Source organism: Myotis nattereri (assembly GCF_964212035.1).
Source record: "Myotis nattereri genome assembly, chromosome: 1".
Lineage (NCBI taxonomy): Eukaryota > Metazoa > Chordata > Mammalia > Chiroptera > Vespertilionidae > Myotis > Myotis nattereri.
Window position 1 is genome coordinate 35258525 of NC_138075.1, and position 26707 is coordinate 35285231.

Below are 26707 nucleotides of genomic sequence, written 5' to 3' on the forward strand. Positions count from 1 at the left end.
AATATACTACAAGGACCTACGTCAAGACAAAGCTGAGCTAGACAAGGGTAGTTTTGGTATATTTCTTAATAACCACGTTTTAACAAGCTAATTAATAACATTAGCAGCCACAGGTGCTATGAATTATTCCTCTTGTTCTTCACAGTGCAAATTAAAAATGCAGATATGGCCCTAACCGGTTTGGCTCAGTGGATAGAGCACTGGCCTGCGGACCCAAGGGTTCCAGGTTCGATTCCAGTCAAGGGCATGTGCCTTGGTTGCGGGCACATATCCAGTGGGGAGTGTGCAGGAGGCAGCTGATTGATGTTTCTAACTCTCTATCCTCTCCCTTCCTCTCTGTAAAAATGCAGATATGTACTAAGTATTCCTGAAAGTCTTTGCCTTTGAGTTGTAATCATAATTACCTGCATGATTTCTCATTTTGCATACACACTTTTCTGCTAGAATAGAACATCAGAGAAGATGCCTTAAGATGGCTCCAAATGTGGTGGGAAAAGAACAGTCCTGGTAATCGGATACATGACCCCCCAGGCCTCCCCCTTTCCAACTGTGCAATTGCCCAACGGAGGGATTCTTTGAGCAACTTAGAATTTTAATGGACACTAATAACCACCCGAACCTGTCTGAAATACATAGAGAATTTTTACAATTTTATTTTTATTCCTACAGAAAAGACGACCAAACAGACACGTACCAAAAAAGTCCGTTTTCCGGTGGCTGCACGTATTGTGAAAAAGATAGTAATGAAGAAAAAATAACAAAATAATTCCAAGGATACAACTGCTGTGAATTCAAAAGGCATAAACAAAACTATAGAGAAAGTGAGTGCATTCTTTTGCAATTTGCAACTGTCAATGAAAGTCTTAAAGTTTGAGATTTAACAAACTTGGGTAACCCCCACTAATAGCAGGATCAGTAAATAAAGATCTTATTTCCATGGTTACAACCATAAGTCTATTTAGAGTATAAAAATCAACAAGCTGCATACCTATCAACATCCACAGTAAAATTGTTCCTATGCTGTATAGATTCTGCATTTTGTTAAATCTAAGAAGCCATTAGTTGTGTGATGCAGCCTAATTCAGAGATGTCCCAATGTGGAGAGAAATGTGTCCCAGGATCAAAAAATGTGGCATGTGTATGCATCCTTAAAAAATATATATAAGCCCCAGCTGGCTGGCGCAGTTGGTTAGAGCATCATCCCATACACCGAAAGGCTGCAGATTTGATCGGTCAGGACACGTACCTAGGTTGCCAGTTCCATCTCTGCACAACCAATTGATGTTTTTCTCTCTTCCCTCCTCTCTTTAAAATCAAATTTTTTAAATAAGATGTAAGAGGAAGGAAATATGTGAGTACATGTATTTATTCACGTGGGAAAAAGACATTAATCTCACTACCTAATATTTTTAATTTCCACAATTAGTGTGGCAAATACAAATGTCAGAACATTTGAGACTTTTTGTCAGGTTGTTCATTACTGTTTTTCTTTACAGAAACAGGAATAATATGAAGATATTTTCAACCAAACTACCTATAAACAGAAAACCTGTTATATAAATTATGCTCTATTTTTGATGAAAAGACTATATTGGTGAAAATAAACAGATAACAAAAAACAACATACTTTACATTTCCATGCTTGCTATCAGACCCCACAGATATGTCTTTATAATTCATTACACTTGAAAGCCAGGTTGAAACACATCAGGCAAGCACAATTGTGCCAAAGCTAAGAATTCCATATTATACTTATTAAAGTACTTAATAAAAACAGAAGCATGTTTTTGCTCTAAACAATAACCAACTTGTTGCAAGAGATAGGCTTCCTGTCATATAACAGAGTACTATAAGCGGGGATAGTGTATTATACTATGTAAGAGAGTATTATAGTGTTTGTATTTTCTAAGTCTAACCATAAAGTCTTAGGTCAAAAACAAAATCAAACAAACCAACCAAAAACACTACGACATATTGACAATCTCATTCCCATGTATGACAGAAGAGAACTAATACATTTTTAATTTCTTTACTTTTTTATTAAGAATACTTCTTAGGGGTTTTGGCATGTTATATTCAGTGTCCATTGGCTCCTTCTGAGAGTATCCGTGAAGGTTCAGTAAACTTTGCTGTGAACAAGTAAAAAAGGGCTGGCGTGGGTACCAAGGCCAAAAGGGGTAAGTCTTGCTCGAGTTTATCCACTCGGGAGATGGAGATGATCCCGTAAGCATGAAGTAGCCAGTGGCTGAAGAGGACGATGAGTCTCTTCTTCCTGACTAGAAGATCATAGCAGTTCTGTAACATTTTATAAAAGGAAGAAGAGAGAAACAGATAATCACTTATATTTTGATTTAAACGTATTACTTAAAAGTCATAACCTCAATCACAGACTTTGCGCTAAAGGGACCTGAGAGAGCACTTGCTGGCCTCTGCACTTGCCGAGGAGCAGGGTGAGGCTTCCTGGCTGAGGTCACGTAAGCACTGAGGCAGCACAGGACCGGAGTCAACGCGGGAAGCACTAGGGCTGCTTCTGAAGGAATGAGCTGGAAGGGGAACACCACGTGACCTGCCTTCCTCCTGCCCTGCAGCTGCGTCTACAGGTGAGAAACGGGCGCACACACCAGCTTCCCTAACCTCAGCTCTCCTGGGGTCTGCTGCCTGGACCGGTAGAAGGGAGCAGAAACGACACGGGACCTACTCTGGTTTCTTTTTATTCTTGAACACAGCTCTATAATATGCAGAAATGGGAAGGCCCAAATTATTATTAAAGTAATAGCTGAATGTGCTAATAAACATACTGAAATGGAATTTGCAATATTCCATTACTAACTTTCTCTTACTAAATGGCTCTTTAACTTGCCTAAAGCTAGACTTATAGACTGCCTTCCTGATCCAGGTCTCTCTCTCGGATTTATGGGTGGAGTCCTAATTGAAGTACATGAACATTTTATATGGAGAGATCCCCAGGGGCAGGGACACAAATAAGTTCCAAGCTAACATAACTACTACCTATAGTAGTTATGGATAATGAACAAATTCACAAACTTCATTTTACTCAAATATTTCCCTAGCATTGAAAAACGTGCTAAAACTAATTTGCTTATCTTCTTTAATTATACATATTTTGACAATCATTAAAGATTATAAAGGGGAAATGGAAACAATTGAATAATCAACATCAAAATATTCTGTCTGTTCCTCTACTACATTATTCTCCCTGTCAGTCATTCTCTCTCACCTTTTCACTAATGAACTGAAAGAGAGGCATCAACAGCAAGCATTCCAAAATAGTTAACAACTTACTTTCTCTGGATTAAATTAAAATATAATATCCCTGGGTTAAGGTTAAGAATTATGAGAAGGCACATGTCTTATCATGTGTGGTGGGCAGCGAAGACAGTGCATGGGCACTAGGTTAGCAAGCTCGGGTGAAATAGTACTAAGCCACTGACACGCTATTCCTTCAGAGGTCAGCCTCAAAATAAGGAGTCCTTTCTAACAGTGACCTTCCACAGAAATACTGAAAAGTTAGAAGCACAAATGGGTATCTCAAAACAGAAACAGTATCAGAAGTAATGTTACTGTTAGTGTTAAATAGTATAGATATTAGAGGACAACTGTAAACATCCATAATCAAGAAAATAAAATTGGAGACAAAATATAGAAAGGTGGAGAATGTACTGTATAATTACTAATGACAGTGTTGCCATTGTAAAATGTACTGTAAAATTAGTTCTATATATCATAAAGCATTTTTATGTTTCCCTCAAAATGGTGGTGTTTTCAATATTTCATAATTAAATATTTTCTGAGTAAATTATGTGATTTTTTTCTCCAACATGCTAGATAGTTGAGCCTGACTACTTCACTAATTTCCCAAGCAAATACAGTCTAGTATACAACCCTTCATAAGCTATGTAATGACATCAACTAGCCAAAGATTACTAAAACAATCAGTTGTGCTATGTCATATCATATGTATTATACTGTTATTCAATTGTCAAACCCATAAAAAAAAATCTCTAACAAAGGAAAACATTTTTCCTACCTCTATTTCAGAGGCCGACATGTACACAGCCAGAGTAACCAAAGATAACACCAATATAATGTATGGGAAAGCGTAATCTGAAAAACAAACATTGGCATTATGTTGAAAATTAAGCAAATTTTTGAAATAAACCATCAAAAAATTTCAAAAGTTTAATTCTCCCCATAACTGAAAACTTTCTCAATCAGTCCTGTGAAAGACAGAAGCCTCAGTGCCCTGAGGCAGGGGTCAGCAAAGGCTCTCTGTAAAGGGCCAGACAGTAAATGTTTTTGGCTCCGCAGTGTATAAAAGATGGTATCTAACATCCTTGTCAATGTCAAAATCCCAGTCAATGTCACATATTCAAATAAGTACCACACTATGTCCCCTCAGCTACTTACAGCTTTTCTAGTAGTATGTGAATCCTTTAACATCAACTTTTTCTTATTCTTCCTTTGCATAACAATTTAGTCTAAATGGTTGCTGAATAAATGAACGAATGGCTATCCTATATAATAAAAGGGTAATAAGCAAATCGACCGAATGGCCGGTCGCTATGATGTATACTGACCACCAGGGGGCAGACGCTCAATGCAGGAGCTGCCTCCTGGCGGTCAGTGTGCTCCCACAAGGGGAGTGCTGCTCAGCCAGAAGCCGGGCTCATGGATGGTGAGCGCAGTGGCAGGAGGCTCTCCTGCCTCTGTGGCAGTCGGACATTCCCCAAGGGCTCCCAGACTGTGAGAGGGTGCAGGCTGGGCTGAGGGCCCTCCCCCTTCCCCCGAGTGCACGAATTCCGTGCATCAGGCCTCTAGTATTAAAATAAAGAATATACTGAAGATTATTTTACTGTATCTAAAAGGTTTTCATAAAGAAACTTAGAAATCTAAAATCTAACTTGATAAATAGTATACATTACCAAGAGTAATTTCCATATATTATATGCAAAAACCAGTTTTTATTTTCTAATTTATACTTGGGTTTTAAAAATCTTTCTGTTTAGGTTATAAGCTTCAAATACAAAATATTCTCTAAATAAAAATCAGTTTTGGTTAGCTGCCACTGATTTCCTGAGAATTTCTATTTCATTCCAAAAAAATCATGATTTAAAAAAAAATAATAAGGCTTATTATGTGTTTTAGCAAAAATATATACTGTGGTTTATTTTCAAGAATTAAAAAATTCCATTTTAAAGAAAAAGCTCCAAAATTATACTCAGAGAAGACATTGTTGATCACATATAATAAATATATAGCTATTTACCCAAGAAACTTACATAAAAGGCCTCCACCAACTGCCTGAAGCACGGTTAAAATGGGGAAGAAGTAAAGTGCAGCGTAAATACTTTTAAATCGATCCGACTTCCCTAACCCACAGGCAATCTTCTTTACCAGCAGAGGCCGGAGCAGCATCATTAACACCAAGCAGAACGCATAGTAGATAAATACAATGGTGTAGCTGTAAAATAAATAAGGAATTACATGATCAAAAATACTCTTAAAATACTTTATCATTGATCATTTTTAAATCAAAGGTCCTATAAAAGGTTAAAAAAGCATATTAAGTCTACCCATTGAATAGTCACATTGGTGGACAGTTTCCCAAAAGGACTCTCATACCATTACTGAAAAGTGCATGCTGGTCCCTTCCCAGAGGCAGTTTGGAAATGTGTATCCAAAATCCTAAAAAATGTTTATATCCTTCGATCCACAATTTTACTTGCAGAAATTTTCAAAGGGAAATAATCAGGGGTTCACAAAAATAACTTTATGAACAAGGTTTTTATTGGACCATATAATAAAGAAAACTAAGGAACAAAATAAATATTCAACAACAGATAACTGGTTAAATGTTATGTGAAATACTATGTAGCCATTATTTCATTAATTGAAGCTGATGGTACAGCTCTATTAAATCAGGGGATTTTATCAGTCCTTTACATATAAATTTTAGCTATAAATACATGGAGAGAGAGATAGGGCTTAAAGCTGGGCAGGTGGAAAAGATTTTCATATCTTTACATCTGGATCTTATTTTTTGAAAATTACCTTTTTACATATGTGCATGTGTATTTTGACAATCAGTACTATTAGAACTTTCTCAAAAAGGACTATTTTATCGAGCATATTATGTAATGAACACTTGCTATGACTAGAACATAAATACCAGACTCTTCTACTATACCTTTACCAAAAAGAACACATCAAATGAACACCAACCATTTACAGAAATTCTAAAAATAATGTAGTCTGGGATGATATTATATAGAATGTTATGAATTTGATATTTTTAAAACAAAATATTTTGATGGAAATTACATTTATTTAGAAAAACGGGGGGAAAAGAACATTAACCCAAACCCTCTAATAATAATTTCAGCTACTGTTGGGTGCTTCCCATACGTGAAGCACTGCACAGTATCTGATCTGTATGGACTTATTTAATCCTCAAACTCACCTTAGGAGGGATCATCATTCCCATTTTCCCAATGTGAGTTACAAGAGGCTCCTAACATGCTCGAGTTAACAGGACAACTGGCAGACCCAGGATTCAAACTCAAGCCTGCTTTCAGCTCCAAAGCCCATACTCTTTCCCATATATCAGATATTGCTTCTCTGCTGCGTATCAAAAAGGTGTTCCTTATAAATCCCTTCCTAAGAAACACAGATGGCTTATTTTGTGTTTACACATACTTCAAAGCCAATGCAAAAACACTTTCACTTCTATTATACCAAGCTGTATTTCTATTTTCTCCTATCAGACAATGTATCCCTTAAGAGAAGAAAATCATTTCTGTGTATTTCCCCCAGGGTCTAGATGCCATTTTACGATGCTCAAAGCCTATGGAAATGAATTAAATCTCTAATTGTCATTTTTCAAAACGTGATCTTAAGTCTAGATAAACACTTACAGTGGGTAGACAGCTTCGTGAGTACAGTGCACGGTGGTGACGTAATCTGGGCTTGGGTTGTAAAGCATCGTGTACCAATCAGAGAGCATCAGCACTCGGCATGAACGGATGTAAAGAACCCCGACGGGCTCACTCACAAGTAAGGTGATGACAGCGGCCGCGCCGCATTCAAACAATGCGGTGGCGTGCTGGAGAAGTGCGCTGGAGCTAGCAAGACGGAAGAAGCACAATTACCCAAAACTTAGTGCTAATCGGCTTTCCATACAACCTGGATATGATTCAAGATATGGTGTCTGTAAAGAAATTGTAACTGTTGACTCCTGAAACAAAGTATCTTCTTAACGGGTAAGGAAAGTCAAACATACATGAAAACCACTTGAGAAGAGTTTAACTTGTTTACTAAAAAGGGATTATACCCTGCCAGTATCACCTGAATGTGCAGAAGAGCAGAAATTAGATCTACCCTTATCTTTAGTGCCTCGCCAAATTGCTATTAAAATGTTCTTAAAGTTGTTTATGCATCATTTTAAAATTATCTTAAATATAAAAAGTTGCCAAACGGTTTGGCTCAGTGGATAGAGCGTCGGCCTGTGGACTGAAAGGTCCCAGGTTCGATTCCGGTCAAGGGCACGTATCTCGGTTGCGGGCACATCCCCAGTAGGGGGTGTGCAGGAGGCGGCTGGTCAATGTTTCTCTCTCATCGATGTTTCTAACTCTCTCTCCCTCTCCCTTTCTCTCTGTAAAAAATCAATAAAATATATTTTTAAAAAAATAAAAATAAAAATAAAAAGTACACCAAAATTATACCTAATATATTAGTTATAGAGTATAATAAATACTGTAAGCTCACCATCTAACCCAATAACTAGAACAATAACAACTTATATCTACCTCTGTTTCTCCCCATTCCACACACCTGTCTCTACCCTAGAGTTAACCTTTCTATTAAATTGTCTTTTATCACTTTTTATTTTTAAAAATATTTTTTAAATTTATTTTTAGAGAGAGGAAGGGAGAGGGAGAAAGAAATATTGATGTGAGAGCGAAACATGTCTCCTGCACGCCCCCTACTAGGGATCAAGTCCACAACCTGGGCATATGCTCTGACCAGGAATGGAACCGGCAACCTTTCGGTGCACTGGACGAAGCCCAACCACCTGAGCCACACAGGCCAGGGCTAGCACTTTTTCTAAAGTTTATATTCCCATGTACTTATGCTTCAAAACTACTCTCGCTCCTCCGGGGCGTAAGACTAAGCCTGACGACTCTCACACCCACTCAATGTGGATCTTATTTCCTCGAAGCTGAGCACAACCGCTGAAAAGCTGCTGCTGACAAGAAATGTCTGATGCTGCCCCGCTGTCGGCCGTGTTCCTTCTGAGCACACTGGCAGTCGGTATGACCTGTGACAGCCTCTTAAGTCTGAATGTTTAACTAAACCGGAGTGGATTCCCACCAGGTAGTACAGATACATAATACAGCTTCTCATTCTATGGTCCATGTCTTAACATATTTCATATTTTCTATCTCCTTTTCTCTCAGTGCTGCATTATTTCTTTGTATATATTTTTTCTAATTCACTAATTCTATCTTCAACTGTTTAATCTAGTAATTGACCTACCGTTTTGAGGGACAAGTATAAATTTTCATTTCTAGAAATGCCTTTTTTTTTTTTAAGCAAATCTCTTACTGACTCGAGATCCTTGTGACTGCACCCTCTATTTCTTTAAACATTATAAAGGTAACAGGTAAATACTCGGTAGCTAAAAGTCCATTATCTGTAGGCCTCTGGGAGCATATATTATTTGTTATGACTACCAACGCTCAGTCATAGTGATTATTTTATTTACTAATCACAGATTATGAGATCATTAACAGATCTTAAACCAGAGTCTTATAGGCCTAAATTGAGAATGGGGAAGCTTTCTAGCAAAAAGGACTTACTGCTTTCCCCAGGTGCCTTGGGCTTCAGCCCCTTGGGAATCTAGGCTTAGCCATGGCTGCCCATGATCCAGTATCCAATAGCACTGCAGCTTTCGGCTTTCAACAATTAACCTCGGGCAACCCTCCCATCCCCACTGCCTGCTTTGTCACTCTGGCCCCAGCTCGGGGCGGGTTTGCTTTCTGAAAGAGGAGAGTTCTTGGACCTCTCCCTTAACTCCAGGAAGACCAGCAACGTCTTAATTAGCTTGTCTTCCGCAGACTTCAGAACGTCATGCAGGAAGGTCGCCTGGAGCTCATGATGAGTCCATACTGTTGGAAGCAGAACCCTAGCACCATTTTACACAGTTGAAAAACTGGATACTTAAACAAACATTTACACTTCCGGATATAATCCAATCTTTTCTTTCCTTATAGAATTCATATTTTTAGAGGCAAAATTTTAATATCATTTCTTGCCATTGTTTTAGCCTTCTTACTGCTCTCTTATCATGCTCCCCTTCAATCCAGTTGCAGTTAACCACGTGATCTTTACCAAATGAAACCTGACCCTCAAACTATCCTTATTAAAGTACTTCCCTGAGTCCCTTCTGCCTTTTAGGAAAAGTACTCCTCACCAGCCTTATCTTCCACACCTTCTGACCCTACTAAACCGCTCACCCCTCACAGATCTGGGTATGCTTCCCTCTCCCCCTCAAAACATATTTCCCCTCTGGCAAACTGCATCCTTCAACATCAGCTCTAGGGTCATCCCCCCATTTTATAAGCATTTCCTGACTCCCCAAGTCCCAATCTCTTTATATTCTGGCCTCATTTAGCCTTCCCCCTTTTTTTTCCACAGCATTCTCAGCTCTCATTTTTTGATTATATGGAGCTTTTTGCTTCTATACATTTGCACATCTTTTTCTTTATGTCTGACAGACTCTGCAATTATTCTATCAAAAACTATTATTTTTCAAAGTCCAGCTTAAAATCAGTTTTTTCTTCTATGGCACCATCCTAGTTGAGAAGGTAAAATTAACTACTTTCTTCTTCATGCAGCCTTCAATCTCTGCACATGGCTCTAGTACAGGACCTGATATATATGTGAAGGTTTGTCATTTCATCCACTGGACTGTGAGCATCCACAATTTAGTCATCTCGAATCCTGCAATGTATTGGAAATACCCCTAAAGACTGTTGAATGAGTATATTTGAAAAATTGTAAATTATATAAATACAAATCACATAAGAAGCAAAGCTTCTGCCTGCATTACATAGAAATGTGCAATTTCTGCCTATCTCGCCCTGGTCTTAAAGAAAAACGAAAAACAAATTTAATACTAAACTCTAGGAGAAGCAAGGATGCCAGAAAGGAGAACTTTGATTATTATCTAGCCACATATTCTCAATAGTGATATTACTCCCCAGGGGGCAAGAACTGGTCCTTATGGGTAAAATACTCCTACACTTTTTATAATAAAGTACATATATACATACACTGCATAAACAAACATAAATTTCATGAGGGTAGATGGAATTAAGGAACGAAATCAATCAATCTCTCTCTCTCTCTCTCTCTCTCTCTCTCTCTCTCTCTCTCTCTCTCTCTCTCTCCACGCTTCTTCTCTGAAATTAAGAAGAAAAAAAAAGTGCAGCGTTTCAGGAAAACGAAAGATGGCCCTTGTGTTACTAGCTACCAACTTGCTAGGCAAAGCAGTTATGTTCTTTTTAAATCCACCTCCTCCCCTGCCTACCACTGATCACTGCTTTTTTCTACCTTCTGCTCCAAGGTCCTCCCTCAAAACACACCTGATGTTTTAGTTCTAATGCATTTGGAAGCTACATCTGCTACCCCCATCTCTTCTCTACTTTGAGCCGAGAAGTTCCAACAACTAACTGAGCATTTACTCTATTTCAGCTTTATGCGCATCACATCCTCTTCATTGTCATCATTATTCTGTAACAAAAATCTTAAAAAGGATGAGAGCTTTAAAAAAAATCTCTTCATATGTTCTTCTGAAAAATAATGAATGCTTTTCTAACATAAATAATCACTGTGGACTTATTACGTCGGGTCCAGAAAAGTGCTGATTCCACTTCCATCTTCCACCTCTGTTCACAGGACCCGAGCCCGGCCATCACTGTTTCTTGGGCCACAGCCTTCTAATAGATCTCTCCTCTAACCTACCCTCCACAGAAGTCATCTTCCTAAATACACATCCAAGGATATTACTTCTCTAAACCAAACCTTCATGAATAAATCATTCACTCGGCAAATACTGAGTGGGCATCTCTCACGGGCCAGCTGCTGTGCTGGTCTCTGCAGACTCCATGGAGGACCGAGTGCCACTGCCCTCCTGGAGCTGGCAGTCAGGGGTGGGCGGAACGCTAACTGAGGAAATAAACAACTAGAAATTGTGCTGAGTGCTAAATCAAAACAAAAACAAATGAAGAGTGCTATTAAAAAAGAAAAATAAGGGACAGACCTACTTTAGATTGGGTCAGAGAAGGCCTCTCCGAGTAGGTGCAATTTAAACTGAAGGGGGGAAAAGGCGGTTAGGTAAAAAGTTGCAGTTAGAGGGACAAGAAAGTATTTCAGGCAGAGGAAAGTTTGGGGTAAGGAAAAGGACCTAAAGCAGGAAAGATACTGAGATGTTAGAGGAACTAAAAGCCATATACACTAAGCCATACATAGTAAGGCTAATATAAGCTAAGGTAGAATTTGGGTCCTCATTCCCAGAATAAAATTCACATCCTCATCAGGAACCCTCACATGCTGGCCGCAGCCTACCTTCCCCACTCTCCTTTCATCACCTTTCTTTCATAAGCAATCCACACGTTGACCACCCAGGACCACTTCCATTCCCACCCTAACAGGGCACACATTTCACACCTCCATGCCATTGCTCAAGCTCTTTCCTCTGCCTAAAATGGTCTTTTTTTTTTTTTCTTTCCCCAAGTCTTTCAGATCCTACCAGGCACAATTTATCTCTTCCTTTCTTCATGATTCCAGAGCATTTTGTTTACAGTGCTTTTACACACTTTTTGTTTATATAGTTTTAAGACTGACTTATATTACATTCAGTTATATATACATTTGTCTTCTCTAAAAGATTATGACTATAAACAATGTCAGTTATTTGTGTGTCTCCTCCTCTGGTCTTATGAACATAAAACACAGTGCTTAAAAAATGCTTATGGCCGGGACCAGTTTGGCTCAGTGGATAGAGCGTCGGCCTGCGGACTGAAAGGTCCCAGGTTCGATTCCGGTCAAGGGCATGTACCTTGGTTGCGGGCACATCACCAATGGGGGTGTGCAGGAGGCGGCTGATCGATGTTTCTCTCTCATCGATGTTTCTAACTATCTCTCTCCTTTCCTCTCTGTAAAAAATCAATAAAATATATTTAAAAAAAAAATGCTTATGGAGATAATGTACTAGTATGAGTTTTCATAACTAGGTTGCAGTTATAGCATTTTAACTACATTACACTAGATTACTAGTAGTAAATTGAATCACAAAGTACTAGTTCTAGAACAATAAAGCAATTCTTTGTAAAGAAAAAACAACAACAAAGATGATAATTTTAAAATGTTTTCAATTTCTTCAACAAATAAAGAAAGATATGTAAAAAAAAAAAGTTCCCTCAAGCTCATTTAAAGTAAACCAGATAAAGGATACTTCCCTCAATACATATTGAGGCATGCCCTATCATTAAGTTTTCTTGCCACAATCAAGAGTAATCAGAATATACAACCAAAACAGGCTTACCACTTTTAAAACAAACAACAGAAGTATAATTATTTGATTCTGACTAATAATTATTCCAGCATCAGTCCATCCAGATACATTCATAGGAAGTGCTAACCTCTTTTTCCCCGAGTACCATTCAATGAAGAACCAATGCAAAACAAGGGGAAGCATAGCCATGAATCCGAGATAGAGCCAGTCATAGAGCTCTGGAGACTCCGTGCAAGGCTGGCAGTACTTCTGTGCATTTGTTCTCTGTCCTCTTGGACACACCTACAACATATAAAAATAATATTTTATGTACGGATATTACTTTAGAACATTAACACCCCCAAAATCTTTCTATAAAATGTCCCATTTCTGTTTAAACATCTATTTACATGTGCATCTTTCAGATATAAAAAAGAGAAAGCGTAAGTAAAATAAAAAGAAATCTGCACTGTATTTGCCTATATCTGTATGAAACCAACTGTAAAAGGAGTCCATTTACTAAGTTACTAAAATAGTTGACTAATATTAAATGACAAACTTAGCTATTAACATCGTATAAAAATAATTGCAAACAAGTGTTCTGGAATTGTAATGTTAACTGACTTGCATATCCAAGTCACTGTACTATATCATTAATAAAAAGTAATTTAAAATTACTCTAAAATTATAAAATGTTCTTAAAAACACAGTAACTGCGACTGTAAAGAAAGATGTATTATAGACAATCAATAGGACAACACAAAGACTTTATTAATGCCTACATAGTCTTTTAGAAACTAATGAGTAGACAGAAGAAAAAAGATATACTACATGCGAAAATATTTCAAAAGCAAAAAGATTTTACAAATGAACATACAAACATCAAGACTTACCCCACATTCTCCATACAGTTCAGTTGAGCCATTTTTAAATAATAGGGTCTTCCCACAGTAAAGTCCAAGGCATGCTGGTTGAATATCGACAGCTTTTTAAAAACAAATGCCAGTACAGTAACATCTTTTGTGATTATAAACAAATAATGCAATACTAGTTGAAGCACTTGGCAGAAATATCTCAGTACAGTTTCAAATAAAATAATCATATGTACCGTGGCAAAAGTCGTGTGCATTTATTTTAAAAATTAAATTTCTCCTTTGCACTGTGACACGACACTGCACAAAGTTATACTGGAACCTTGTTGTTAATACTGTTTCTCATGATTAACACCCTCAGTCCTCTACCTGCAGGTCAGCAGGTATCCCTGGAACTCAGAGCCTAACCTGGCCGTCTCCAGTAGCTCCAGCCAGCCACTCCCCTTGATTAGGGGGTCTAGCCTTCTGAATTTAAATGGTTTTCTAATAAGAGGATTAGTAGAGGATCACTACTTTTTATTTTGCTCAGTCAGGACATTAAGTGCACGTGCACAAACACACACACACTATCTACTATCACCTTCTTTCATGACAGGGCACATTTTAATACCAGAAAAGCAGAAAGAACATAATTTCAGAATAAAGGGCGGGCCTTTAGAGTAAATAGATTCACCTTTATAAAAGGCTTACTTACATTGTCCTAACTTTTGTCAAGGACAGCTGACAACTTCATCAAGGCTGTCACGGGGACTCTGACCAATACTTCGGAACCACTGCCTGAATCAACCCCCTGATCTGGAGGCTTGGGGGAAATTAAAAGCAGCTGTTCTTTACGAAACCACTCAGGGCCGACCACTGTCTTTGACCTCATCAACAGGTAGAGGTTATTAAAGGAGGGTTTTTTGTTGTTTTTTTTCATCAGGGACATTTCCCTTCCTTCATTGATTCACTCATTCAACAAACATGCATTAAATGTCAGATTCCACTGGTCAGGGACAACTAAAGATCCACAGAGGGACATGGCAGTCCCTGCCTTCACGGAACCGTAAGCCTCGCGTGGAATAATTCCAAAACAACTGTGGTCAAATGCAAATTAATTAGAAAAGTGTGCATTTTATAATTATGATGAACAATCATTTCCCAAACTCTTCATGAATTCACAATCTAGAGACTGTCTGGTCCACAATGCCGGTTCTCCTTTCAAATTTGAATTAGACTTCTGATTTTTTTCTCCTTTTGCAGTTGAGAAAAAAACAACAGAAATAACACTGACTAAAATGCCTCAAGTCTAATGCCTCAAGTCTCTTATCAAATTTTTGAGTTTGTTTCTTTTTTAAATCCCCGCGCTTCTTTGACACCTATTTTTAAACCAACTGTAATCACCATGTTCTAAGCTAATAGTCGGAAATGAATTGATTTTTTGAGAAGCCCCGGGTTAAAGAATTGGAAGTTTTCCTACACAGGCTTTGCCTATAGTAGATGTTTAATAAATCTAGTTGAATGTAAGTCAAGTTTCTCAAACCCCAAGTCCTGAAAGCCAGCACCAGCTTATCATCAGCCAAACCAACCCCGACTCCCAGCGTCCGATCACTTTCCTCACCCCCCCTGCAGCTAGCATTCTGTCTGGGTTTTTTGCAATCTCTGTGACGGGCCCCCTGCACCCACGATTGACGCTGAAGCGGGAGACAACGCTATGCGGTCATCAGCCTCTGCTCCCGCGCCCTGAGCTGTGAAGCCAACCCCGGTGAGTGTTCAGCCGGGACTGACGCGGGGACTGAAGGGCCGCTCCGGCCGCAGCCACGGAGGCCTAGCCCATCCCTCCCCGCGCGCAGCGGCCTCCCCTCGGCATCCGGGCGGGAGCCGAGGCCCCCGACCCCACCCGCGTCCCCAGGAGAGTGCAGGGCGCGCCCCCACGGCGAGGGGTGGGGGAGCGAGGAGCGAGGATGAGCCGAGCCCCGCGCAGCAGCCAAGGCAAGCGGCAGGGACTTCTGCAAACGCTCCCGGGACCCCAGCGACCACTCACCCATGGGCCGCGGGTAAGTTTCCTTGGAGAAGCTCCAGGATCAGCCGCAGGGCCCGCTGCGCCCGGACATCCGGGCCACGGACGCCGCGGCGGGTCCGCCTCCTGGTAACCCGGGCGACCGCTCCGAAGCTCCGCCCCCGCCTCGCGCTTCCCCGTCCGGGCTCCGAGGCCCCGCCCCCGAGGAGGCCGCGGGTCCTACCTCCCCGGCGCCCGGCGCCCGGCCCGCGGGTGGGCCCTGGGTTGGCAGCGCGCGCCGCCCAGCCGAGCGGTAGCTGAGCTCCCCATGCAGACCGCCGAGCGCTCGCCGGCGCCGCCCCGGCTGCCCCCGCACGACCCGGGCACGCCGGCGCTGTCGGTGGTGGACATGCACACGGGCGGCGAGCCCCTGCGCATCGTGCTGGCGGGGTGTCCGGAGGTGGCGGGCCCCACGCTGCTGGCCAAGCGGCGCTACATGCGCCAGCACCTGGATCACGTGCGGCGACGGCTCGTGTTCGAACCCCGGGGGCACCGGGACATGTACGGGGCCGTGCTGGTGCCGAGCGAGCTGCCGGACGCGCACCTGGGCGTCCTGTTCCTGCACAACGAAGGCTACAGCTCCATGTGCGGCCACGCCGTGCTGGCGCTGGGCCGCTTCGCGCTCGACTTCGGGCTGGTGGCTGCGCCCCCGGCCGGCGCCCGCGAGGCCCGTGTCAACATCCACTGCCCGTGCGGGCTGGTGGCCGCCTTCGTGCAGTGCGAGGGCGGCCGGAGCCGCGGCCCGGTGCGCTTCCACAGCGTCCCCGCCTTCGTGCTGGCCACAGGTAACCGGCGGGACCTCCCACCCTCGGGCTGCAACCCGAGACGCTACTAACTACACTCGTTCTCTCGGCTGGAACCCACACCGCGCAACTAACCCACCCCACAGCCTTTGCAGATAATGAAAAGGCAATTCTCAGTCACTGCAGATAGCCTTCGGATTTGTGCGGAGCATGCAATTCAATGATCGATCCCCCAGGTCCGTGGGCCTGTGGTCTTGAGAGAGCTTCTCCTGGCGCCTCGTTCCCCACTCGGCAGGCGTTCCTAGATTTCACAATTGGCTAAAGCCAGGTCGGCCGGAGTCAAAGGGCAAAGAACAGCCAGTGGGCCCGGCTCCAGGCTGGCTCAGAATACCCTCGCCAGACACACCATCCCCTCTGACAGGTTACTAAACACAGGTTACTGGGACTGACCTGTAAGAAGTGCTTCTCCACTTCTTGGGGAGGAAATTAAATGAGAATGAACTAGGCAACTTATAAATCGTGAGAGTACCGATGTCGCTAAAACGCTTGCGCTTATTTTTTTAAAAAAGGAACAGACTTTGCCTGGGTTCAAAGCCTGACAATCCTATAAGGCTGTGCAGCTTGAGTCAAATTACTTAACCTCTCTGAGTCTATACTTCATGTGTTATCGAATTGAGTTTTGTGAGGATTGAATGAGTGTAAGGCACTACTTAGAATTTAAAAATAGATACATTCCCAGACAGAGACTACCGAATATATAAGGTTACTAGTCCGTCCTCTGGGTGTGCTGAGCCTTCAGAAGGTTTTGGTGGGTCCCTAGTACAGAGCCTGTGTGTCATGTGGTAAATGTCTAATAACTATCATCCTTACATAGAGGGAAACCCCTCCAAAGGGCTGCATCCTGTCAGTGAGGGTGCTTGAGTAGTCGTGGCTGGAAGTGAGCTGGGAGCTAAGTTAGTCCAGCCAGGAACTGGGTTATCACCTCTTTTTTTCAAAGCCTTCAAGCCATGCGTATCATGCTGTGAGTTCGATCTTAATTCTCCCCGAGGATTTGGATTCCAGGTTAGCCTGATTCTGAATGATGCCGTGATAGTCCAGCTCATTCTTAGAGCAAATAGATGCCACTTTCCCCTTTAGGAGAGAATGGTGTCACATCTGTATTGGGAAGGCACTGGAGGGAGACAGGAGTCTGTGTTCAGATTTCACCTCAAAAACCTCAACAGTTGCACTTGGCACCTAAGCCACCCCAGCAGCAGGTGGGAAGCCCTCTAGATTTTGTGGGAAATGACAGCAGGCAGCAGGATCACCACCACCTCAAGTGATGGCAGGGGCAGCCAACCCCATCAGCTCGGTAGTTCCGGGAACAGCACTGCATGAAGAAAATGAAATCTTGCCCGGCTGGTGTGGCTCAGAGGTTGAGCGTCAACCTATGAACCAGAGAATGTCATGGTTTGATTCCCAGTCAGGGCATATGCCCGTGTTGTGGGCTTGATCCCCAGTGTGGGGCGTGCAAGGGAAGGGGCTGGGGGGGCCGGGGCGGGGGGTGGGGGGGGAGGCATGTGGGAGGCAGCTGATCAATGATTCTCTCTCATTACTGATGTTTCTATCTCTCTCCATCTTCCTTCCTCTCTGAAATCAATAAAAATATATTTTAAAAGAAAATGAAATCCTAAATTCTCTACTTAGAAAAATACAAAAAAGGTGGACTGACTCTTCAATCAAGATCACTACTCTGTCCTTCCTCATCTAGACGACCTTGTGAAAGGGTTTCTGTTCCTCAATGTCATGTCTGTAAAATGAAGATGACAACAGTGCCCATCTCAGAAAATTGCTGAGTCCACCTCCACTCCACCTGCCAAAATGAAAACTCCAGAATTTTGTTCACTGTATTCAAGTGCTAGAACAGTAGGTAGTTAACACTTGTTAAATGAATAACTAAAATGAAATTTGGAGGAGACTATGCTGATTGGCAAATGTAAACAACTGGTTCTCTTAAGAGTTCTATTTCTATTGGAAATTAAACTTCTGGTTTTAATATTAACATTTATTACATTACTAATCTGTGCCAACCACTCCACACACATAATCACATGGGATTCTCAAAGAAAACCTTTTTTGGAGGGGAATAGTAGTGCCATTTTACACATGAGGACACCAAAGCCACACTTAGCTTAGCTTTCTAGCAGTCCCTTATTTCCATCGAATTCCTCATTCTCCTTTTATTAAATGTGCTTTTCATGTTGCACCAGCATCCAGATAAAGACCTTTTTATTCAGGTTTGCTGTTAAGTTCCACAGGCATGTTTTACTCTTTTGATGATAAATTTGCTGTGTTTTGACACGTCACATGTAAAAAGGGCTCTGTGGGCTAGTCTGTAATTGATCGCATACTGGTACCTTTGTAGGACTGTGCAAACTCAGGAATACAAGAAATATTTTATTTTTCACAACTTAATTTCTGAATTTGAGACTCCACTCTGCCTTATTGGTTGACATAGTTTCATTCCTCCACTTGCTGCCCCTTTTCCTCATATATATGTGAGCAAAGGTTTCTGAAAATAGCCCAGGCCTTGGCTTGCACAGATTACCAGGGAAGCGTCATCCACCCCCTCCATGTGGCCCCCGCCCCCGCCCTCTCCTCCTCCTGCCTCTGGCACAGCCTGCAGCCTCTCGGTGGTGTGTGGGGAAGTTAACAGGCCCTCTGCACTCAGGGCCTCCAGCCTCTTTTCTCAGTCCAGAGGAAGTTTCCCTATTGACCAAGAGAAATGTTTCTCCCCTTAGAGAGCAGGCAGCAGCTGGGGTCGGGGTGGGGGTGTCGGGGGGATGGAATAATGTAGAAAAAATAAAAGAGAACTCGCTGGAGGGGGTCCATGGGGGAAAAGGGGGACATATGTAATACTTTCAACAATAAAGATTTTAAAAAAGAGAACTCATGGACATGGACAACAGTGTGGTGGTTGTGGGGGGGGAGGGGAGGTGGAAGAGGGCACAGAGGGGATAAATGGTGACGGAAAAAAATATATATATATATAGGACACTCCTTGGCCAACATATCTCATTCCCTTGCGATCATTTTCCACAAAACCTGCTTCTCCCCTGCCATATCCCTCCCCCAGAGGCCATGATCACCAAGCCCACTGGAATTGGGGAGGAGAAAGAGAGGAAAATTCGAGAAGGGGTGAAACAGTTTTAATATCCCAAAATATCAGCCAGCCCCATTCCTTTGGAAATGTAAAGTCAGTATTTCAAACAACTGACCTTCAGGTGAAACTCTGGTTATGTCGGCACTTAAAATACCTATAAAAACCCTGATGCAAAATAATACCATACAAGTCAGTGGTTGCACAGTGGTTTGTTCTGAGTATCTGCCTGCAGTATTTGCATGAGATGAAATATTTAAGTGAATAAGTGTTTTTCAATGAAATATATGTGAATAAGTGTTTTTCAATGAAATATATAAGTGAATAAGTGTTTTTTGCAATCTTATGAACATTAAGATTAGCCATATTATATAAGTATGCAATGTATAGGAAAAGTCTCTTTTTCCCCATTTTGTTTTGACGACAGATTTGAAGAAAACCAATTTCTGAATAGGGCTCCAAATCCTCACTATTTAAAACCACTCCTAATAGCATGAGAGGGGACCTACATTTTCCTTCGTAGTTTTTACACGTTGAGGCCCCAGGGTTTTCCTCTCTCTGTCTCTATAATGTTTCCTAGAAAAAAAAGATACTCAGAATAGTTAACAAATATGCATGTATAATTTAAGGAAAACATGCATTCAAGTGTACTCGTATAACTTATGCAAACATCAAGTTAAAAATAGAAAGGTGTACTTAGCTAAAGCTCTATTATTATTTACTTGATGCTTACTCATTTTGAAGATGGATTTTTGTTTCATTCCATTTTATGATAGGAAGACACCCCCACTTTCTCTACGCTCCCCGCCCCCCCCCCCGCAACATAAACATATGAAAAATTGTATGATTTATATTGCTAAGCTACTAAAACACACTATTCAAACACATCTTTTTTAGATCTCCCGGTGGATGTTCCTGGTCATGGAAAGGTGGTAGTGGACATTGCATATGGTGGCGCATTTTATGCATTTGTTAGTGCTGAAAAGTTAGGACTCGATGTTTGTTCTGCAAAGACAAGGGACCTTGTGGATGCAGCAAGTACAGTGACAGAAGCAGTGAAAGCTCAGGTCAGTACTGTTGCTGCCATCAACACTGCTGCTTTTCATGATACCAGCTGACTTCATTCTTTTTAAAAATATATTTTTTTATTTATTTCAGAGAGGAAGGGAGAGGGAGAGAGAGATATTAGTAAATATCAATGATGAGAATCATTGATCAGGTCCCTCCTGCACGCCCCCACTGGGGATCCAGCCTGCAACTTGGGCATGTGCCCTGACCAGAAATCCAACCGGAGACCTCTTGGTTCCTAAGTTGATGCTCAACCGCTGAGCCACACCCACCTGGGCTGACTTCATTCTTTACAATAAATCATTCTTTTTCCATCCAGTTGTTTCTCTCACCTAATAGCATCCGCATCCCGGGAACTTCTGCTTGCTCTGGGCCTCTCACAGTCTTTGACTCTATCACTGGTATTCACTTCAGCTCTAGGTACTCATGGCCTGGTTTCTCCACATGATCCCCTTCAAGTGCCTGAGAATGAGGATATGGTTGCCTTAGCTCCTCCTGTTTGGGCAGCCATGGCCAGCCTGTGGATCGACCATCCTGGGCTCAGCGCCTCAAAGAGTGTGTGTATTTACTTAGTGGGGGGGTGTATAAAGTAGGACTGTTCCATTAGTAGAGGCTATGTACAGGGCAACTTCCTTCGGAAGGACTCACACTTCCACCTGGCCAGTGTGACTCAGTGGTTGAGCATCCACCCATGAACCAGGAGGTCACAGTTTGATTTCCAGTCAGGGCACATGCCCAGATTGCGGGTTCGATCCCCAGTAGGGGGCATGCAGGAGGCAGCCGGTCAACTATTCTCTCTCATCATTAATGCTTCTATCTCTCTCTCTCCCTCTCCCTTCCTCTCTTTGAAACCAATTAAAAAAAAAAATCACAACTTCCAATAAAACTATGTTTATTCATCTAGACCAGTGGTCGGCAAACTCATTAGTCAACAGAACCACATATCAACAGGACAACGATTGAAATTTCTTTTGAGAGCCAAATTTTTTAAACTTAAGCTATATAGGTAGGTACATTGTTAGTAACTTAATTAGGGTACTCCTAAGGCTTAGGAAGAGCCACACTCAAGAGGTCAAAGAGCCTCATGTGGCTCACGAGCCACAGTTTGCCGACCATGGATCTAGACAAAGATGTCATTCTAGCATTTAGTGCCTTGACCCAAAAGGTGTTTTAAAAATGATAAAGGTGGAAAAAATATGTCTAAGAGAGCCCCATAATGTTATTTAAAATATAAACTTGAATCAAAGTATTTATTGTACATGTGGTTGATAATTTTTTGTTATTTGCAGTTTAAAATTACTCATCCTGATAGTGAAGACCTTGCCTTTCTATATGGAACTATATTAACAGATGGAAAAGACACTTACAGTGAGGAGCCAACCACCAACATCTGTGTGTTTGCAGATGAGCAGGTATTAAAACTGTGATTTTTAGGCACAAAAGTCATGTGATGTGGAAGTAGAGCACTATGAACTTTCTTATCTTTGTTCTGAAACAGGTTGACCGAAGTCCTACGGGCTCAGGAGCGACGGCCCGAATTGCCTTACAGTATCACAAAGGGCTTCTGGAACTGAACCAGACCAGAGCCTTTAGAAGCAGTGCCACTGGCTCAGTCTTCACAGGGAAGGCTGTGAGGGTGAGTGACACCCTTACCTTCTTCTGTAAATGGGTTACTTTGGAGACTGAAGAGGTGTGAGTCGGGTGTGTGATGAGTTTCTTCACTCAGCTCTCAGAAGACGGTTTTCAAACAGACCTGTAAGAACTGTTCAGCTAGGATACTGGTCCTCACTGTGAGGTTTGAAAACCCCTGGGGGTTCCCAGGGTCCTTCCCATGGGTCCACAAGGCCAAAACAATGTTCATAATAATACTAAGACATCGTTTGCTTTTCACTTTCATTCTCTCATCAGTGTACAGTTCTCCAGAGGCAGAATAATGTGCTATCCCAGCTGACTGAATGTAGGAGCAGGTATGAGGATCTAGCGTCTTCTTTACAGCCAGACATTGGATGTTTCCAAAAATGTAAAACAATGCCATTTTTCTCATTAGTTTTTTTGTTTGTTTTGGCAATGTTATTTTCACAAAAATTTGTTGTTTATGTTAACATGCAGTGAGTTTATTTTTTAAACTAATTAATGAAAAAATATCTTTAACTTTTTAAAAAGCAAATATTAATAGATATAACCTACATAAACAAAAACTATTTTGAGGTCCTCAAACCTGAAGGTGTAAAGGGGTCCTGGCACCGAATGTCTGCGAGCCGTTAAACTAGGGTGTGGATGTTTTGTTTGCTTGTTTTTATTCTATAGGAGTGTTTCATTTTATAATAGGATGTGAAAGTCCTGAAAAGTGGGCAGAATTTTTATAATGGAATCAAATATTAAATTTGCTCATAGTGCTAATTAATGAATTTACTCATTAATAAATGAAATCTACAGGATAACTTGTTTACATCTAGTAAGTGAATCTACTCAAAGAGTCCTTTAACATAGCAATCTATCCTAATACTTTTATATCCTAATATAGCTTTTTAAAAAAATCTTTACCTGAGGATATGTTTATTGATTTGAGAGAGAGAGAGAGAGAGAGAGAGAGAGAGAGAGAGAGAAAGAGAGAAAGAGAAAGAGAAAGAGAAAGAGAAAGAGAAAGAGAAAGAGAAAGAGAAAGAGAAAGAGAAAGAGAAAGAGAAAGAGAGATGAGGGAGAAACAGTGATTGGTTGTAGGTGCCCCAAAAAAGGAATCAACTGGCAACCTAGGTATGTGCCCTGACAGGGAATTGAACCTGCACTCTTTGGTGCACTAGATGATGCTCAACCAACTGAGCCACATGGCCAGGGAAATATAGATGTTTTTAAAGTTTGATTTTTCTAAATATTGAATTTTCTTTAAGTTAGGCATTCCTATACGTTACCTGATCTTATGAGGTACCAAACCATTATGTTGTATGCAAAAATTTGGGATACATTGTCTTCAAGTCTCAGAATGAAGATAAAGTAATAATCTATAATATTTATTGGGTGTTTCACTACATGTCAGTTTCCAAGCTAAACACATTATGCATACCATATCATTTAATTCTCACAAGAATTCTGGGAGGTCAATACTATTCTTCTTCTTCAACAAATGATAAATTGGTGAGTTTAGGTAATTTGCCAAAAGTCAAAGAGTAATGGATCCAGACTATGAACATGGATCTCTCTAAGCAGACCCCACACTGTTAAGCATTATATTATATTGCTACTAGTGGCCTGGTGCACAGGAAGGAGGGGGGGGGGGGTGTCCCTCAGCCCAGCCTGCACCCTCTCCAATCCGGGACCCCTCGGGGGATGTCTGACTGCTGGTTTAGGCCCCATCCCTGCAGGATCCAACTGCCGTCCCCTGCTTGCTTGCCTCCAACTGCTGTCCCCTGCCAGCCTGCTTGCCCCCAACTGCCCTCCCCTGCTGGCCTGTTCGCCCCTAACAGCTTCTGCCTCGGCCCCACCACCATGGCTTTGTCCGGAAGGACGTTTGGAAGGTTTCCTGGTCTAATTAGCATATTACCCTTTTATTAGATTAGACAAGGCAAGTTTTCAGTGAGGCTTTATATTATAGCAGCTTTACAAAAAGACTAGTAGCCCTGTGCACGAATCCGTGTGCGAGTAGCTCGCTGCTGCTTGCCTCAGCTGGGCACCCCGCCCACCACTGCTGGTAGCTCTCCGCCGTAGCTTGCTGCCCTGCCCTCCTGTAGCTCTCCACCGCTCATAGCTCACTGCCCTGCCCTCCTGTAGCTCTCTGCTGCTCATAGCTCACTGCCCTGCCTTCCTGTAGCTCTCCGCTGCTTGTAGATCAGTCATGACATTATAGCGTCGTGACTAATTTGCATATTCCTCTATTATTATATTAGATAAAATTACTGTACCCTAAGCTCATAATTTATATTTACCTTAATTAGAAAGGTATTTTTTTTTAATTAGAAAATGAAAAGATACTCTGTAGTGAAGATTTAAACTTATTTAATCCCGATTATCATACTTGCCAGAACATCTTCATTTGCACCACTGACCTTTCATCTCTGGGCTCTTCCACTCTCTGATAGTATCTCCATCCCTTTCCCTGCCCAGCTTCCTTTCCCCATCCTTCCGTTCAGAAGCCCCCAGCATTTTATCCTTAGCTTCCTTCTCATCTCATCTGCAATTTGATGCCACTGGGCTATTTCACCCACTTCTGAAGTTTCAACTCTCAGCCACCCACTGATGACTTCCAAACCTTCCTCCCTCCCATGCCTACCCTGGGCTTCTCTCCTGAGCCTAACAGGTGTGTTCCCAACAGTCCAGTAAACTCATCTCAAAATGACTGTCCCAGAGACATCGCAAATTCAACTTGTAAAAAACTTCTTTCTTCCTAAAGGTGCCTCTCCTGCCACATTCCCCATCACTTTCAAGCTAAAAGTTGTAGTCATATTTATTTCTATTCCTTACTTCCCACATATCAGTCCCCAGGCCTGTCAGTTCTTCCTCCAAAGTATCTCTGTATTTTGTTCTCCTCCAGCCTCACTAAAAATTACCCCAGTGACTGTAGATTCAATCAATGAATTAAGCTTCCCTTTCCACAGGGTTCTGGGTGTCTAGTTTCTCTCCTGTCTCCCACTGTACAGGTTAATTTACGTAAAACACAGACCTGATCAGGTCGCTCTCCTTTCATTGGATTAACTCTTGGGTTTTCTTTAAAGTGATAAAAATTAACAATATGACTTAAGCCAGATACAATGTGAATGCGGTATTTTGATACTGTACTCCTTTCACCTTTTTTTCAGGAAGCAAAGTGTGGGGATTTTAATGCGGTTATCGTGGAAGTATCCGGACAAGCCCATTACACGGGAACAGCAAGCTTTACAATAGAAGACGACGACCCACTGAGGGATGGGTTTCTTCTCAAGTGACTTCCATGACTTTTAAAGGCTTTCTTTTTAAAGCAGTCGTTATCTATCAGTAATTTTCATCTGAATTATGTGGAAACCTATATCCAAATTGTACATGTAAGCCAATTCCCATTTTTCTAAAATAGTACACTATGGCTAAATATACAATCATTATACCTCAGAGATGCATAGATATATACGTATAGGTCCTGAAATACAGGTGCATAGTAGAAAACAATCAGTGAATCACTACAGTGGGACAAGTCTCATACTCTACCAGCTACATGCCAGGTAGATTTATAACATGATGTCCTGGCTAGTGTGGCTCAGTTGGGTGAGCTTCGTTCCATGCACCAAAAGGTTGCTGGTTCGATTCCAGGTCAGGGCACAGACAGGGTAATGGGCTTGATCCCTAGTATGGGGTGTGCAGGAGGCAGCTGAGATGTTTCTCTCTAACATTGATGTTTCTCTCTCTCCTTTCCCTTGTTATCTCTCTAAAATCAATAAAAACATGTTAAAAAAATAAAATATGAAAGAAATGGTAACTCTTGGTATTCTTGCCTGTGAGCTTGTTAAAAATAAATTTGATCATTACCAGTCATTATAAAATGAAGAATTAAAATTATTCAACATGTAATGCTCTCAATATTCCTTAAACTCTGCTGTGATTAGTAGTATTTCTTTTTTATGAGCCAACAGAAACTGAGGTAATTAATTCATTTAAACTGGCTTTGCCATCCACCAAGTCTGTATAGACCAGGGGTGGGCAAATTTTTTGACTCGAGGGCCACAATGAGTTCTTAAACTGGACCGGAGGGCCGGAACAAAAGCATGGATGGAGTGTTTGTGTGAACTAATATAAATTCAAAGTAAACATCATTACATAAAAGGGTGCGGTCTTTTTTTTTTAGTTTTATTCATTTCAAACAGGCCAGATCCGGCCCGCGGGCCGTAGTCTGCCCACGGCTGGTATAGACCCAGTCATTAGGTCTATGATTTAATTACCTGACTAAAATCAATTACACAACAAAATAATGTTTTCCACTCACTCTCTATTACATTCTTTGGTAAAGAAATCACGTCTCTCTAAAAAATAACACTATCACTAACTTTTTCCCACTTTATTAACACTCCTTTTTCTCTGGGAAGCTATCCATCCCCTGAACGTAGCCTTGCTGGGACTACCAGGCAAGGGAAAGGGTACACCAATCAGGCTCTTGCTCCCAGGACCTGGGATTTGTTGTTGTTAATCCTCACCCAAGGAAATTTTTCCATTGATTTTTAGGGAGATTGGAAGAGAAAGGGAAAGACAGAGAGAAACATTGATGTGAGAGAAACACATCGATTGTTTGCCTCCTACACAAGCCCAAACTAG

The 26707-nt window shown here is 41.5% G+C and overlaps 3 protein-coding genes across 4 annotated transcripts in view; 2 read left to right on the top strand and 1 right to left on the bottom strand.

Annotated features, from left to right (window-relative positions):
- Positions 1–758, top strand: part of CCDC175 (coiled-coil domain containing 175) — a gene marked incomplete at both ends in the record, with an annotated part of 56826 nt that extends 56068 nt beyond the window's left edge. Inside the window, one exon of the mRNA XM_081086367.1 lies at positions 670–758. Within this exon, the coding sequence (XP_080942493.1) occupies positions 670–758 (89 nt within the window). The remainder of the gene's footprint in view (positions 1–669) is intronic.
- On the bottom strand, positions 630–15620 carry JKAMP (JNK1/MAPK8 associated membrane protein). Of its 2 annotated transcripts, none has more exons than XM_081110234.1 (7): positions 15473–15620; positions 13471–13562; positions 12726–12880; positions 6936–7142; positions 5301–5482; positions 4049–4125; positions 630–2295 (listed from the first exon to the last, which is right to left on the bottom strand). In XM_081110234.1, exons 1-7 carry the CDS (start codon positions 15474–15476, stop codon positions 2077–2079), a joined length of 936 nt encoding a protein of 311 aa, XP_080966360.1. In that variant the 5' UTR covers positions 15477–15620; the 3' UTR covers positions 630–2076. The 2 variants fall into 2 exon arrangements, with proteins under 2 accessions (XP_080966360.1, XP_080966361.1); XM_081110235.1 differs by having other exon boundaries at positions 13471–13544; positions 15473–15527.
- A 37-nt stretch (positions 15621–15657) lies between these two features.
- L3HYPDH (trans-L-3-hydroxyproline dehydratase) lies at positions 15658–26215 on the top strand. The gene is made up of 5 exons (XM_081091184.1): positions 15658–16272; positions 20267–20436; positions 21727–21849; positions 21936–22073; positions 25228–26215. The coding sequence occupies exons 1-5, from the start codon at positions 15756–15758 to the stop codon at positions 25351–25353; spliced, it is 1074 nt and encodes a 357-aa protein (XP_080947310.1). The 5' UTR covers positions 15658–15755; the 3' UTR covers positions 25354–26215.
- Positions 26216–26707: the final 492 nt, after the last annotated feature.

What these genes read in the sequence shown, in the direction of transcription:
- JKAMP (XM_081110234.1), bottom strand. An exon ending in TGGTACTCGGGGAAAAAGAG is followed by an intron (nt 7,143 to 12,725) that starts GTTAGCACTTCC and finishes CCGTCTTGCTAG; the next exon opens with CTCCAGCGCACTTCTCCAGC. An exon ending in AGTTGGTGGAGGCCTTTTAT is followed by an intron (nt 4,126 to 5,300) that starts GTAAGTTTCTTG and finishes TTTGTTTTTCAG; the next exon opens with ATTACGCTTTCCCATACATT.
- L3HYPDH (XM_081091184.1), top strand. Translation starts at nt 15,756, where the DNA reads ATGCAGACCGCCGAGCGCTCGCCGGCGCCGCCCCGGCTGCCCCCGCAC. An exon ending in CGCCTTCGTGCTGGCCACAG is followed by an intron (nt 16,273 to 20,266) that starts GTAACCGGCGGG and finishes CATCTTTTTTAG; the next exon opens with ATCTCCCGGTGGATGTTCCT. An exon ending in GTGTGTTTGCAGATGAGCAG is followed by an intron (nt 21,850 to 21,935) that starts GTATTAAAACTG and finishes GTTCTGAAACAG; the next exon opens with GTTGACCGAAGTCCTACGGG.